This window comes from Cylas formicarius, unplaced genomic scaffold (assembly GCF_029955315.1).
Source record: "Cylas formicarius isolate icCylForm1 unplaced genomic scaffold, icCylForm1.1 PGA_scaffold_12__32_contigs__length_19106922, whole genome shotgun sequence".
Lineage (NCBI taxonomy): Eukaryota > Metazoa > Arthropoda > Insecta > Coleoptera > Brentidae > Cylas > Cylas formicarius.
In genome coordinates this window covers 10,427,787-10,441,845 of record NW_026844225.1, presented here as the reverse complement: position 1 = coordinate 10,441,845, position 14,059 = coordinate 10,427,787, and the positions used below count along the sequence as shown (strand labels likewise).

The following is a 14,059-nucleotide window of genomic DNA, read 5'->3' as shown; positions in this document are numbered from 1 at the left end:
AGAGTAGAGCAGAGTACAGAAGGAATTCCAGAGGAATTTTAAGGTCTTATTAGTAACTAAAGAAATATATTAATTTTATTTATAAATTTGCCACATTTTTGATATTTTGTTTTTCTGAATTTTTGATCCGATTTGAATGATTTTTTTTTGTATTGTGGGTTGTTCCTTGACAATGTCATACTTCACGCTGCTAATGATAAAAAGTTAATTTTCGATATATACAGGGTGTAATAAAAATGTTATGTGCTTTTCCGAAAACTCGTATCACCCTGTGGAGTATAGAGCAGCAGTTGACATTAGAAGATAGCTCCGTCTTTCGCCAGCATTTTCTTTGGTAGTTTTGGTTAGTTCAATTATTATTGAAAAACATACACCGTTTTATAGCGCAACATGTTCTTGTAGACTTTATGATTCAGTACATTCTTGAATTTTTCTGAGACTCAAGCGAATTATCAACAGATTTTTATGTCTCAAAATTAGAAAGACCACCGGTTCGGAAACTGCTTAAACGTTCTTTTCGCTTGCCCAGTTGACCGACGATTATTTTATTATTGAAAATGAATCGACCAAAGAAGAAGCAGTAAAAGCTTTACCTTTAGTGTAAGATGGGTATTCAATGTATCACGCTGTTAATGTGACACTACACACACTACTAAACACTACACTAGTATTAGGCTAAAAAGTAACTTAGAACTGTTTCGAACAATCAGAGGACGTTTAAATGAGGCTGGTTTAAGAAACAGAAGACCGCCAAAAAGACAATTGCTCGCCAGAGAACACAGAGTTGCAAGATTGCGTTTTGTCAGAAATTATCAACGTTGGTATGTTGATGATTGGAATACGGTTTTATTTTCTGATGAAACGAGAATTAGTCTCAATTCTCTCGATGGCCGTAAACGTGTTAAGCGAAGGGCACGAGAGAAATTTGCAAGTTGCAATATCTCACCAAAAATTCCGTTTGGTGGAGGCTTTTTTGGGACGAATGGTTTATTTATGCAGGATAATGGTCGTCCCCACGCGGCAGACAAGATATAGACTACAAGAACTCTGTAACTATTCCATCGATGGATGGCCACTTCAAAGTCTCGATTTAAATCCCATAAAGCATCTATGGAATGGAATGGAAGAAAGGTTCCAAGTCGCAATCCCGTGCCGATTAACCACAATCAATTGGTGAGTGCAGCAGTTGCAGAATGAGAGAGAGAATATTCAACAAGATAGAATTAAAAATTTAATTTCCAGTATGCCGAGGAGTAAGAATGCACTGAGTCGAGGTAGAGATGGGCATATACGCTATTAACATTATAGTAATCTTAGAACAAGATTGTTTTTAATATACTCACATGTAATCTTAATATTGTAATAACTTTATTAAAAAAAAATAACTCGCCAATTTTGTTATTTTTTATTACACCCGGTATAAATCGAAAATGAACTTTTTATCATTATCAGCGAAAATTATGACATTATGAAGGAACAACCCACAATGCAAAAAAAATCATTGAAATCGAATTATAAATTCAGAAAAAAAATAGCATAAAATGTTGCAAATTTATGACTTTGTGTTAATTTTGTGCAGCAGTTTATCTTCGAAGGTGAAAATTTATGGAGATTTATCCATCGTTCGAGGCTTTTGGTTGACATTTTTAACAGTTCTGGGATAATAAATGAGAAAGGAAACAAAAATGTATGCGAAAACTACAGGGGGATAAGTGTAACATCCTCTATTGATAGACTGTATGGACGTGAAATTGAAGATCGAGAAGAGCATAATAGTTTCCAGGCGGGACGATCCTGTGCCGATAACATTTTCTGCCTGAAACAACTATAGCTTGCTCGAGAGAATTACACCTTATATTTATGGATCTTGAGAAGGCATATGATACCAATTTACATAGATAAGGCCCTAAAGAAGTGGAAACGAAAATGCAGCAAAATGGGTGTAATGGTGAACAGTGAGTCCATCTACAGTCTATTATATGCAGATCAAGTAATATTAGCAGAAGATGAGGACGATATAAACTATACTATATGTTTAGAAAGCTTGTAGAAGAATACAAGAAATGGGGCCCGGAAATAAATATGGAAAAAACTCACTACATGACTATTGTAATAAACGGACAAGATTTATACACTGATGTAGGAACTATTAAACAAACAAACCAGTATAAGTACTTAGGAGTGACTATAACAGCGGACGGAAGAGACGAAGTGGACGTACAAAACACAATTAATAAAAGAAAACTTGTTATACGTCAATTACACCCAGTGCTATGGAATGACCTAATTTCCCAAAAAACTAAGAGGAGAATGTTTAATTCCTAATTATTTGTTCCTAGAGTGTGAGAAAAAGTAGAGCATACAATTTATCCTCCAATGAAACCAGGGGAAAGCTTTCATCATCTACGTAACCAGCTTAATGAACGAATGTGTGTTTTCTACAGGAGGAAGTTATAGTGTCTATAGAGAGTAGGCACTATTTCGGCCATATCCATCCGAAATATTGAACGTTTTTTGACGTCCGGTACCTTGCAGTTCCATGACTCGTTCCCCGTTGACACCCAGATACACCTTCGGTTTGTAAATGTATCCGTTCGTCCTAACAAGTCGTTCGTAAGAAATGCTGGCGTCAAAGTGCTTCTTATTATTGATGTCTAGCACTACCTATAAGAGGCGTGGCACAATTAATACGTAAAATATAACCAACGCCAACTTTTACCTGTAAGAATTTCTCTTCATCGCTGTTTTTAAATATCCCTCGAGCTAGCATCTCGCCTGCAGAAGACTGAATCAACATCGTTAAATTCTGCGTTTGTCTATCGATTGTAAAATTAGCGTGGATCAATCTTTTAACGGTGGAACCGGGGGTATCGAATGTTAACGATAGCATATTTACATCTTTGGCTTGGCTCCATTTATACTCGAATAAATATACATCGGCTGTGGGATCCGATTTGTTAATATACAACTGAAACTCAGCCGGTCCTGCCAATAAGAAGTATGGCGCGTCCAATACTCTCGATACGTTAACGAAACTATAATCGGTACACAGTTTAAGTCCGAAAACATCAGAAAACCCGGACCAGGAACATATTGAATTGGATGTTTTTGAGTCCGATAGGCCTCTTTGTTTCTGCTCCACGTTAGTTTTCCTCACCAATAACTCGGACCTGGAATAGGACGCGGAAAATTACAATCAAAATGAAAAAAGTCGAAAAACTGAAAGAAAATATAACTACAACTAAATTGATTTCATAACAATGGCACTAGAACAAAATAATGAAGAATTTTAGATAATTACAATATCTCGATATTTCCAATAATTTATTTAACGCTATTATTGCTTTTCAAAATTTTTGATTGTTTACGCAATATTAAAAATATCAAGTGTTCTATTGATAACAGTTAAAAATAAAATTTTTGGAAGTATAAATTTTATCGAAAATGAATTATGAAATTTGATCATATTTGGCTGTATTATAAGATTAAATAAAAAAAAACAACAAACGACAAAAAAACAAAAACAAACAAAAAAAAACACGTATGATATTTTTAAAAGAAGAAACGAATGATTTCAAAAAGTAAAATATCAGTATGCAAAAGTGCATGGTTTATAAATCTTGGAATTTAATATTTTATTTATAGGCACAACATAAACAAATTATATCCTGATCACCTACACATAAATGGAGATAACTCGAATTAAAAGTAAAATCCTTGATTCATTCTAAAGCCATTCATTTATTAATAAATAACAAATTAATTAAAATTAAAGTTATAAGTTAAGTTAGAATCCGATTATTCATATTTGCAAAACTTTGATTTTATTTATTTAATTAATTCTGTTAAAATATTTTACATAAAAATTCATCTTTTATTATATTATTAATATATAATTATATTATTATTATATATTATATTATATATTATATAATTATTATACTAAAATTATATTATTAATTAATTAATTAATAAAAAAGCGTACGTAAGAACGTTACGCTTTTATCGCTTTCACCGACAAAAGTTGATACACCCCCACAGGCACTGAGTACTCAATTGAAAGGATCTGAAGCTTTATAACAATTATTGGCTTAACGAATTGGACGGTTCAGGTGTAATGAAAAAAGTTTTTGCTTCAAGGCGAACGGCAGAAACATGACAATACTCTAGCGACACTTTCGTTTTCTCTATTAGTTTTTGCGAAAATAGAACCCTCGACACAACGAAATAGAGTTCGAGAGTTGATGAAACATAAATTAAGTATCTAATTTATAACTACAACTGAAGTTATATTGAATCTTGTTTGAAGGTCGTAGACAGTGAAATAACTATTACTAACCTTGAAAACAATAAGATAAAGATATAAATAGATAGATAGCTCCATGCCCAAACAAGAATTTGGCAAACATTAGAGTACACAAATTTCATTATGAGAAGATTGGAACAACGAATGGCAGAAGCAATTTTGTGCCCCAACGATTCAAAAACCCAAGAAGAAACAATGAGCTGGAATTAATAAATAAATAAAAACAAATAAAATGAAATTCAACTGAGTTTTAGTTTGCTATGCACGAAATAATAAATGATCTGTTTCTATCCTAATATATGCATTGGTCACATTTAAACAAAGGCCAATTAAATAGAAAAAAGACACCGAGATAATAATAGGTCTATTATGAGACCACTGCTGGTCTAAAGAGGCACCTAAAAACATTAAATGCAGATTCAGTTAAGAAGAGACCATTCACATTACACCAAAGAGCCTGTAGTCCAATCGGATTGATTAATTGATAATTATGATGCGCATCATAATAACGTCAATAATTATCAGCACTTAATGACTTCGCCAAAGTTTTCTAATATGACTCAAAACTAATCCGAAAAATTGGGGATACGGAGACAAAATGCACAACTTACATGTTTTTTTGCTATTTAAAAATCTTCTGGATTCTCCTTCCAATTCAGAAGATTTGTGAATAACATTACAGACGCCTGTGGCAGTTTCATAACTCTAGAAATTAAATTGCTATTGCCGTGAACTAATAACTAACCACTGCATTCTTCCATACTCTATTGTTAGGCTAAAATTTTTATGAGCCAATTTTAAAAACGACTTTCCAGAAAATCCTCATTTTTACAGTAAAGAAACAAACCAGTGTCCGAAAAGTTGCGAATTGAGTTACGTCGTGTTAGATGGCAGATTTTAACGCCGCCAGTTTCGCGATTAAATCGAAATTATTGGGCGTTATGATGATAACTTGGATGAATGAGCTCCACTTGAAGCATTTAATATCGCAATTTGACGTGGAATATGATATTCCGTTTTCAACCGTGTTATACACAATCGACTGCAAAATCATAAGCGCCGCAAGAGTGAAAACAGATAATAGGCAAAATAAAAAATACATTGTAGGCGCAACGTACGCGGTGGATAAAAAATGGAGCATTGTATTTTTTTAATCAGTTAGTTCTATATTGGCAAGGTTACCAGTTTCCGACACTTTGCTATTAGAATAAAAATAAATAAAATAATAAAAAATAAAAAAAAATAAAAATAAAAAAGAATAAAAAAATAAAGTTGTAGTTTTCGTGATAAACGAAAAATGCGACCAACAAAACAAAATTTTAGGGTTAACTTGTATGATAAAGATTGACATACTCTTGACATATGGTAAAATACTGTCAAATCGAATTGCATTTGAAGCAATTTTGAATTTAAGCTGACACCCACAACGTAGCAACTATTACTTCAAATTATTTACTGTTATGGCTGACGTTTATTCTTATCAGCTCGTCTCCGATGTAATATAGGAGATGTGTTCAAAAAGTAAGGTGACTTTTAAGTTTTATCAAAAAGTGATCAAAACTAATGTTGTCCCCTTCAAAGTAATCCCCTCAGATATAATACACTTGTGCCAAGGTTTATTCCAATCCTCGAAGCCCTTCTGGTATAACCTCGAGTTCTTCCAGCGATTTTTTCCTCGATCTTTCCAAACCTTTCATGGATTTCTTGAGTTTTGGGAACAGGAAAAATTCGCAGGGGACCATATCCGGTGAATATGGTGGCTGAGGCATGATTATGCTTTTGTTTTTGACTAAAAAGTAAGACACAATGATGAGTGAGCAGATGCAAAATCAATGAATTGTTTTCAAACAATTCTGGACGTTTTCTTCGGTTTGCTTCTCGCAAATTTCAAGGTAATACTTATTATTGACCGTACGACCTTGTGGGAGGAACCCTTTGTCGGTCTTGCATTGGGATGACTGAGCTTTAGTTTCGACGTCATAACCAAGGACCCATGATTCTTCACCAGGTATGACTTTTTTGAGCAAATTAACAGCTCTTGAGCGATGCTCCTTAGGCAGTCCTTTTGTTAAAAATTATGTAATTTCGAAACAAATTTTGCTGCTACGAGTTTCATGCCCAAAACGTCCGAAAAATGCATGGCACGAGCCAAGAGAGATGCCTACGCCTTCTGTAATAGTAATTCGACGACTTTTTAATACCATTTCTTTCACTTCTTCAACGCTTCGAGACGTCTTCTCGGCCATCTTGTAACAGATTATTATCACAATTATATTATAATTTTTTTTCAAAGTAGATTCACAATATGCCATTGTCGACATTTCAAGTGCTTAGCAGCACTGTATTCCATTTTTAAACAAAATTTTATGCAAATTCTTTGTTCCATTCTTTTTTTAACAACAGAAAATCACCAATCACACGCTTCTGTCTCACAAAAAAAAAGCAAACGTGAAAACTGGCTGAAACTGTGAACATATGTTAGGGACATGTGTACCAACAACAAAAAATTGCACCTTTCACTTTGCACACACCAAGTGTAATATGACATTGAATATGTCTTTGTTAATAGTTTACGTATAGAAGGAATATTGTTGTCATTCCCTACTAACCATTTAATTGTAGAAATAAACACTTTTACTATTTACTTCAAAATGAGATATCAAAACATACCCTAAAATGAAGACTAGTGCTTCTTTGCGTCAGGGTTTGAAATTACGGTGAAAATGATATTTTAGAATATTCTCAACTTTTATTTTAAAGCCGGATAATATGTTTTTGACAATTTGCAATTACTCCGGAAGATCTCTTGAAAAACTATTCTATTTCAATCAATTTTATTCATTTCATTCCTCTCCTTAAACATTTTATTTTACTTTTATCAAAGCTGGAATCATATAATCATTCCAAAAAACTAACCCAAAGATTTAGATTAACAGACATCGTTCGTTTATTAGAAAAATAGAAGAGTAGAAAAATCGGTAAGCAGAAACTCGACTATAACTTTCATTCGGAAATTGGTAAATGGCAATTTTGTCAGAGTACTTTTTAGCACCGTTACTCCGAAAGCTTTCTGTCTCCGCTTCTGGTTACTGACGATAACGTCCAAAAAGCTATATTTTGTCAAAGAGATGGTGAAATTCAATAGCCGTCACATTAAATTTTCGCGCGTTCATTTTGAGGACTGAACGACGCGCTATGAATTTAAATATTCCATTCTAAATTATAAATAATAGATTTATTTGGTGTCATTTGCTGTGCTGGTTCAGTCGCTCTTTCGATGAATGAAAAGAAAGACAATAGCAACGAAAATTTCTATTCTTTTAAATTAACCATTTTATTTAAACCATACATGAAATAAAATAAATAAGAACTAAAAGTTCGTATTTTCACAAGACAATTGTTTCTACAACACCGTGTCTTTATCAAATGTAATATTTACAAAATACCTGCTACTATATATACCAAAAAATGACAATAAAACCTTAATTAATGTTGTTGCGAGAATTTACGTTTAATAATGGAGAGGTATTTAAATCTAATTGATCGTTAAGCAATACATTTGAATGTCTCATTTTGTTAATCTCCATGGCTTCCAATAAATTTAATTTTCTACTTTTTTGGCTGTATGTAAAATATCAAAATTGTAGTCAAAAATGTGATTTTCTGTTTTTAAGTGTCTAGCTTATTTAGAATCTAGGGTATTGTTTTTAAACGGTCTTTTATGTTCGTTAATGCGTTTCTTGAAGGATCTACCTGTTTGTCCAATATAAATTTTATGACATGATCCGCATTTCAACCTGTAGACCCATGATTTTTGAGATTTTGGACACTTCGTTTCTTTTTTTTTTAGTTTTCCTATCGTGTTGTTAGTTCTGAAAGCTATTTTTAAACCACATTTTGACAAATGTTTTGAAACGTTTTCACTGGGTTCTCCTATGTATGTAATTGTTTTAAATTGTTCGTGTTCGTGTTTCAGATAAATAGAGTTTACTGTTGTCTGGATTTGTTTTTTATTTATAATTTTAGCGATAAAGGACGGATTGTGGCCGCTGTTCAGTGCAATTTGTTTAATGATATTAAGTTCTAATTTTCTGTTGAGAGTGGCATATTAAGAAGTCTGTGTATAAAAGACTGTGTATAAGGGTGATTTCAGCTGTTGTTATGTATGACTGTGTCCGTGTGTGAAGGTTTAAGGTAAATTGAAAAATCTAATTTGTTTTGCGTTTTCGTAATAGTTAAGTCTAGAAAATTAATAGAGTTATCCTGTTCCATCTCGATATTGAAATTTATACGATTATGCAATTTGTAATTTGTTAACGTAATTTAAAAATGAACTCAATTGTCAGTCCGTTCCAACAAAGCAAGCAAAGACGTATCTATACCACCATAGAAAACTGTTACTTAAAGGATGTTTTTGTATGATACTCTCCAAATTATCCATAAAAATCTCGGCTAACAAAGGACTAAGTGGGTTTCCCACAATCAAACCTTCCTTAGAGATGTAATTCTGTAATCTAATTAATTCTAAATTAAGCAATCTAATAAATCTTGTTTTGCCAATGGGTTAAAATGTTTCCGAGTGAGGGTGAAATCTAATAAGTCTATCACATCCATAGGTGGAATACTGGGAAATAAGTTTTGTACATCAAACGACAATTGTGTTGCGTTAGAAGGGATTTTGATATCTTTAATTTTGTGGATTGATTCAAAACAATTTTTTATTGCAAATTTTGGTTTCAAATCTGTGTGGAATTTTTAAATATTCACTAATTTTGTTGAGCGTTTAACTGTTGGAGCCGTAAATTAAAAAACGACTGGTCTAATGGGCATATCTTTTTTATGTAATTTAACTAAAGAATATAATTTCGGCGGTAATCAACAACCATCATTATTAAAAAATACTTGTCTTTGTCACTAATTAATGTAGAGTTAGTAATTACTTCCTTGACTTGTCTTTGGCATAAGTCGGTAGGATCGTGTTTGATACATTGCAAAAGGTCTGGTTTACGAAAATTGTTGGTTTGTGAAATATATTCTGGGAGATCGATAGCAATGACTGTTTTCCCTTTATCTGCATGTGTAAATATTATTATTATTATATTCAGAAGCTTTGTTTTTGATAGATTTTACCAGTGATATTTGAGAAATTTCTTGGTGTTTGTTGTTATATATTAATTGAGAATTTATTATATTCGCTAATACATGATTGTTTAAATTAGGTGTCTAGAGGTTGAAATGCGGATCATGTCCTAAAATTTATATTGGACAAACAGGTAGATCTTTCAAGAAACGCATTAACGAACATAAAAGAGCGTTTAAAAACAATAGTCTAGATTCTAATTATAATACACACTTAAACACAGAAAAACACATTTTTGACGACAATTTTAATATTTTGCATACAGCCACAAAAAGTACGAAATTAAATTTATTGGAAGCCATGGAGATTAATAAAATGAGACATTCAAATGTATTGCTTAACGATCAATTAGATTTAAATACCTCTCCATTATCAAACTTAAATTCTCACAACAATATTAATTAAGGCTTTATGGTCATGTTTCGGTATATATAGTAGCAGGTAGTTTGTAAATATTACATTTGATAAAGACACGGTGTTGTCGAAACAATTGTCATATGAATATATATAATTTCGTGAAAATCTGAACTTTTAGTTCTTATTTATTTTGTTAAATGGATTTTCATCAAGTAAAAGCCACCTCAGTTCAAAACCATATATGGTTTATCTGATCTGATACATGTGAATTAATTGGAGATTCTAACGGGAAAAATTGCAAAAAAAAAATCCCGACACGATACGAATCAAATCTGCAATAATTTATTTAATAATTTAATTAAATTTTACCTTGCTCCGAATAATTTGGCGTTTTTCTTCGGCATGCCGAACTTAATACTGACTAATTTCGCCCCTCGTAATTTTACGTCGGCCCTAACGGCGCTGCTGGTATACAAATTCGTTTTTAATTTGATACCCGTGCCGGCATAGAAAGCGTTTAGCGACATTTCGGCTGAAATCTCCATAGATGCTGCCGACTCCATATTAGCGACAAGATCTAATTCCTTTCTGGAGGAAAAGCCTGCCGCTTTCAAGGAACCGAATAGTTTTACGTCGACGGATGCGGTACCCAGTCCGGATAAGCTCAGGGGTAGACCGGTACAGCTGGGTACTACGTAGTTGATGTCCAGGAACATCCCCGAGTGTTTGTAGTTGATTTCCTGTTGGAAAGGCGGAAATAAAGAAAAGAACACACTCCGAATGGGTTAGCAAACATCACAGTCCATTTTTATATTTATGTTCATTCAATCTACAGGGTTTCTCCAGAAAGGTACCTTAAACTAACCTGACCATGATCAGTAAAGCTAACCTAAACATGCATCCTCCTTCAGAAGATGTAAAATGAACTCCATTGTATTTTTGTAAATAATTTCTGAACCAACAATAACAATTGGTGCCATCCGACAAAATGCCTAAAGCATCAATTACATACCTGCCCTTTGAAATGAAGTTACTACGCAGGAATGAGAGTGTTGGCATTTATGGGTAGCCCAAAGGACAAAAATTATTAGTCTTGGTGCGACATCAGCGCAAAGATGCTAGGCTGAAAGTTAGTTTTGGACAGGCATCGCTGAATGCTTAGAGAAACCAATCGGCAAGGAACAAACTCTATGAATTATTAACGGATTATATGCTATACGTACTGCGTATTTATTTACTACAAAAAATGGGGTTTAGCTTAAGTCATTTAAAAGAACTGGGAGATAATAGAAAACCATTTTAAATTTTGTAATCCATATGAAAAAAATTGTAGATGTTTATTAAGCTTTCCAAGTCAAGGAATCATCAATCAAGGAAAGCACATAAATATCCAATGCTACAACCTCCATTTCAACCTTATTTAAAGTGTACTCACACCAAAGCATATTCAGCGAGTGCGTATAACTAACACTACAAGCATTTTTGATGATTAAATAAAAGCTATTAATTCTAAAGCACACACTTTTCAAGTCCCACTCATAAACAATTTGGGATGTAAGGGATTGGGTGTAATCCCTGAGGAACCCTGGAAAAAACCTTAATTTCACTGAAAACAATGATTTGCATTTATGGTATTATTATTTACTCTGTATCCACACCACACGCGCATTTCTAAGGTACATAGCACTCAGCTTACGGATAAACAGCAGAAATATGGTAAATTTATTTGAAATTAAATTTTGTTAAATTTCACCTAAAAACAAAAATAACCTTCACTTCAAATAATCTTCTGAAAGGGTAGTAATTTTTAATTCTAAATTCACGCTGTTAAGCTCAATACTGAAGTTATTTACCAAAATCCTATCGGACGAAATATGGGCTGGGCTGTGTGAAGAGCAACAAGGCTTTAGAAAAAATATGTCAACAATAGATGCGATCTTTACAATCAGGCAGATTGCTAAAAAGTCTATAGAATACAACAAAACAGCGTATATGTGTCTTATAGATCTCACCAAAGCATTTGACTGCGTAAGACTCCCTGATGTGAGAGAAAGAGCATGCAAGTGGAGGGCAGAAATACACGCAAAATATTCATGCAGACAGGAATAAGATAAGGTGACAGCCTGAGCCCTATCAATTTCAATCTGATTTTGGATTATCTAATTTTTGACATGAAGAAGATTGGGAAGGGATGTCGACTAGGGGACAAAGAAATAAAGATAAGCTGCTATGCGGACGATGCCGTGTTGTTATCGGAAGATGAAGACAACCTACCAAGATTGCTCTTTAAATTCGAAAACATAGCCTCCAAGTACAACATGGAGACATCGGTAGCAAAATCTATATCACTAACGATATCAAGGGCGCCCAGAAGATGTAAATTGGCCATATTGAATGAATTCGTAGAGCAGGTCATAAGTTTTAATTACCTCGGCTAGCGTCACGAGCAGCAAAAATCTCCAAAAAGAAGTAAAATGTCAAACAACCAAGGCAGCATATATAGGACCTGTGTGAGACGCGTTATGATATACTCTGTAGAAACAAGATTGCTTTCGAAAAATCGTCGCTGGGCGGGGCAAGTTCGTAGCGCGTAAATTTTGAAAAGAAGCCGTTTTGCGGTTTCTTGTGCTAGAGGGTCGCATTGTTTCTCTATCGTGCTCCTGCGGACCACTATTGAACTTTCGCAAATTTTATTGTGCATGCATCCTGTATAAAGTGACTTTCACGACACAGTTTACGATACTGTTTAAATCAAATTATCTCATTTCTAACAGTTTTTCATTTATCGCCAATAATTTATCAAAAAATGGAAATTTTAAGGATCTTTTATATTCTTTATCCATAAACGACACACCCGACACATAATTCAAACAATGTTCGAAATTGAGGTTATAGCCCTGGATCTCCCACATTTCCTGGTATATGAATTTATCCAATAGAGTAAATGGTTTTTGAGAAAATATTTGTTTTCTGAGACAATTCAGTACTCCGCAATAGTAAATAACGGCATCGCGTCTAGATCGAGGGAAAGAAATGGTGATTTTCATTTGGATTTTTTCAAATATCTCGAACATCGTATGTGATAGACGAAAACCGTAAATACAAAAATTTTATGGCTTATACCTATGTGGCCTATAGCACTGTTTAAAGCAATTGGACATATTTTTCACGAATTTTGATTTATGGCTAAGAATTTAATAGCGAAAAGAACGATTTTCATGTCTATAATTGAAAAACCCTGTATATAATGGAAAAAATACCTGAAATAAAAGTTATAGTCAAAATATACAAAAAAAATTCAAATTTTTTTAAAATATACTTTGCAAGATTTGAGTCAGTCCTTTTTCAATAGATGAAATACGGGTGTGAATTTGTACCCTTCTGCCAAAACTGAAGTCTATAGCTGCAAATCTAAGACAACTGTTAATTTTGGATATTGCACTTAATACCTTGAACACCCTGTGCAACAGGTGAAAACCTTAAATACAAAAGGTTTAGCTGTTTATGAGGGCTATATCGCCATGTTAAACGGACTGACATCCGTCTTTCAGTTATAGCCAATTTTCAATAATAGAGGGGTCCCATTTTTCAGTTTTTTTTTTAAATTTGCGGCGCACCCTGTACATTTTTGAAAAACTCTCAGGAATAAAATTTTATGGAGCCGAATCTTATGTGTCTTCAAGTTCAATAATTTTTTCGAGAAAGGATTTTTTTATTGGACTCTTGCAAACGCGTTTTTTAATTTTCTTAAGATACTTTACGACCCCCCAACCCCCCCAAATTTCAATAGCTTCCGTTACAGGACCAAGAGCTATTCGTCTGCCAAATATCGACGTCCGAAAAACAGTCGAAAATTGAAAAAAAAAAAAGATGGAAGCTTGAACGCAGCTCTGCGGTGTCCTTGATATTGTACGATGGTCCCGAAACAGAAGGCGCGAATGGAGAGATCATGCTGAACGGATGGATGACCACAGACTGCCGAAAATTGCCAAAGACGGTTTCCCAAGACCGAGCAGACCTCCTGGACGTCCCCTCATAAGATGGCATGAAAGCTGGAGCTCATCTTCCGAGCTACGTCTCTAACTACAGAGTACAAAGAAAAGAAAGAAAAAGAAGAAGAAGAAATTCGCCCTAGAAATAACCGAAACAGGGTTAGACGATTTTTTTGAGATATCCTGTGGCGTGTTTAGCCAAAAATTTAATTAAGAAAACCAAGAAAAACATTGTACGACGCTCACAACCTAAATAAAAAGTTT

At 33.7% G+C, this 14,059-nt stretch overlaps 1 protein-coding gene across 2 annotated transcripts in view; it reads right to left on the bottom strand.

Moving 5' to 3' along the window:
• The window catches only part of LOC132708634 (apolipophorins), a 219,457-nt gene that overhangs the window by 168,124 nt on the left and 37,274 nt on the right, over positions 1-14,059 (bottom strand). For both annotated transcript variants that reach the window (XM_060681081.1, XM_060681082.1), the window contains exons 11-13: positions 10,173-10,543; positions 2,720-3,170; positions 2,529-2,664 (exon numbers count right to left, since the gene is read on the bottom strand). In XM_060681081.1, coding sequence (XP_060537064.1) covers positions 2,529-2,664; positions 2,720-3,170; positions 10,173-10,543 — 958 coding nt within the window. The remainder of the gene's footprint in view (positions 1-2,528; positions 2,665-2,719; positions 3,171-10,172; positions 10,544-14,059) is intronic.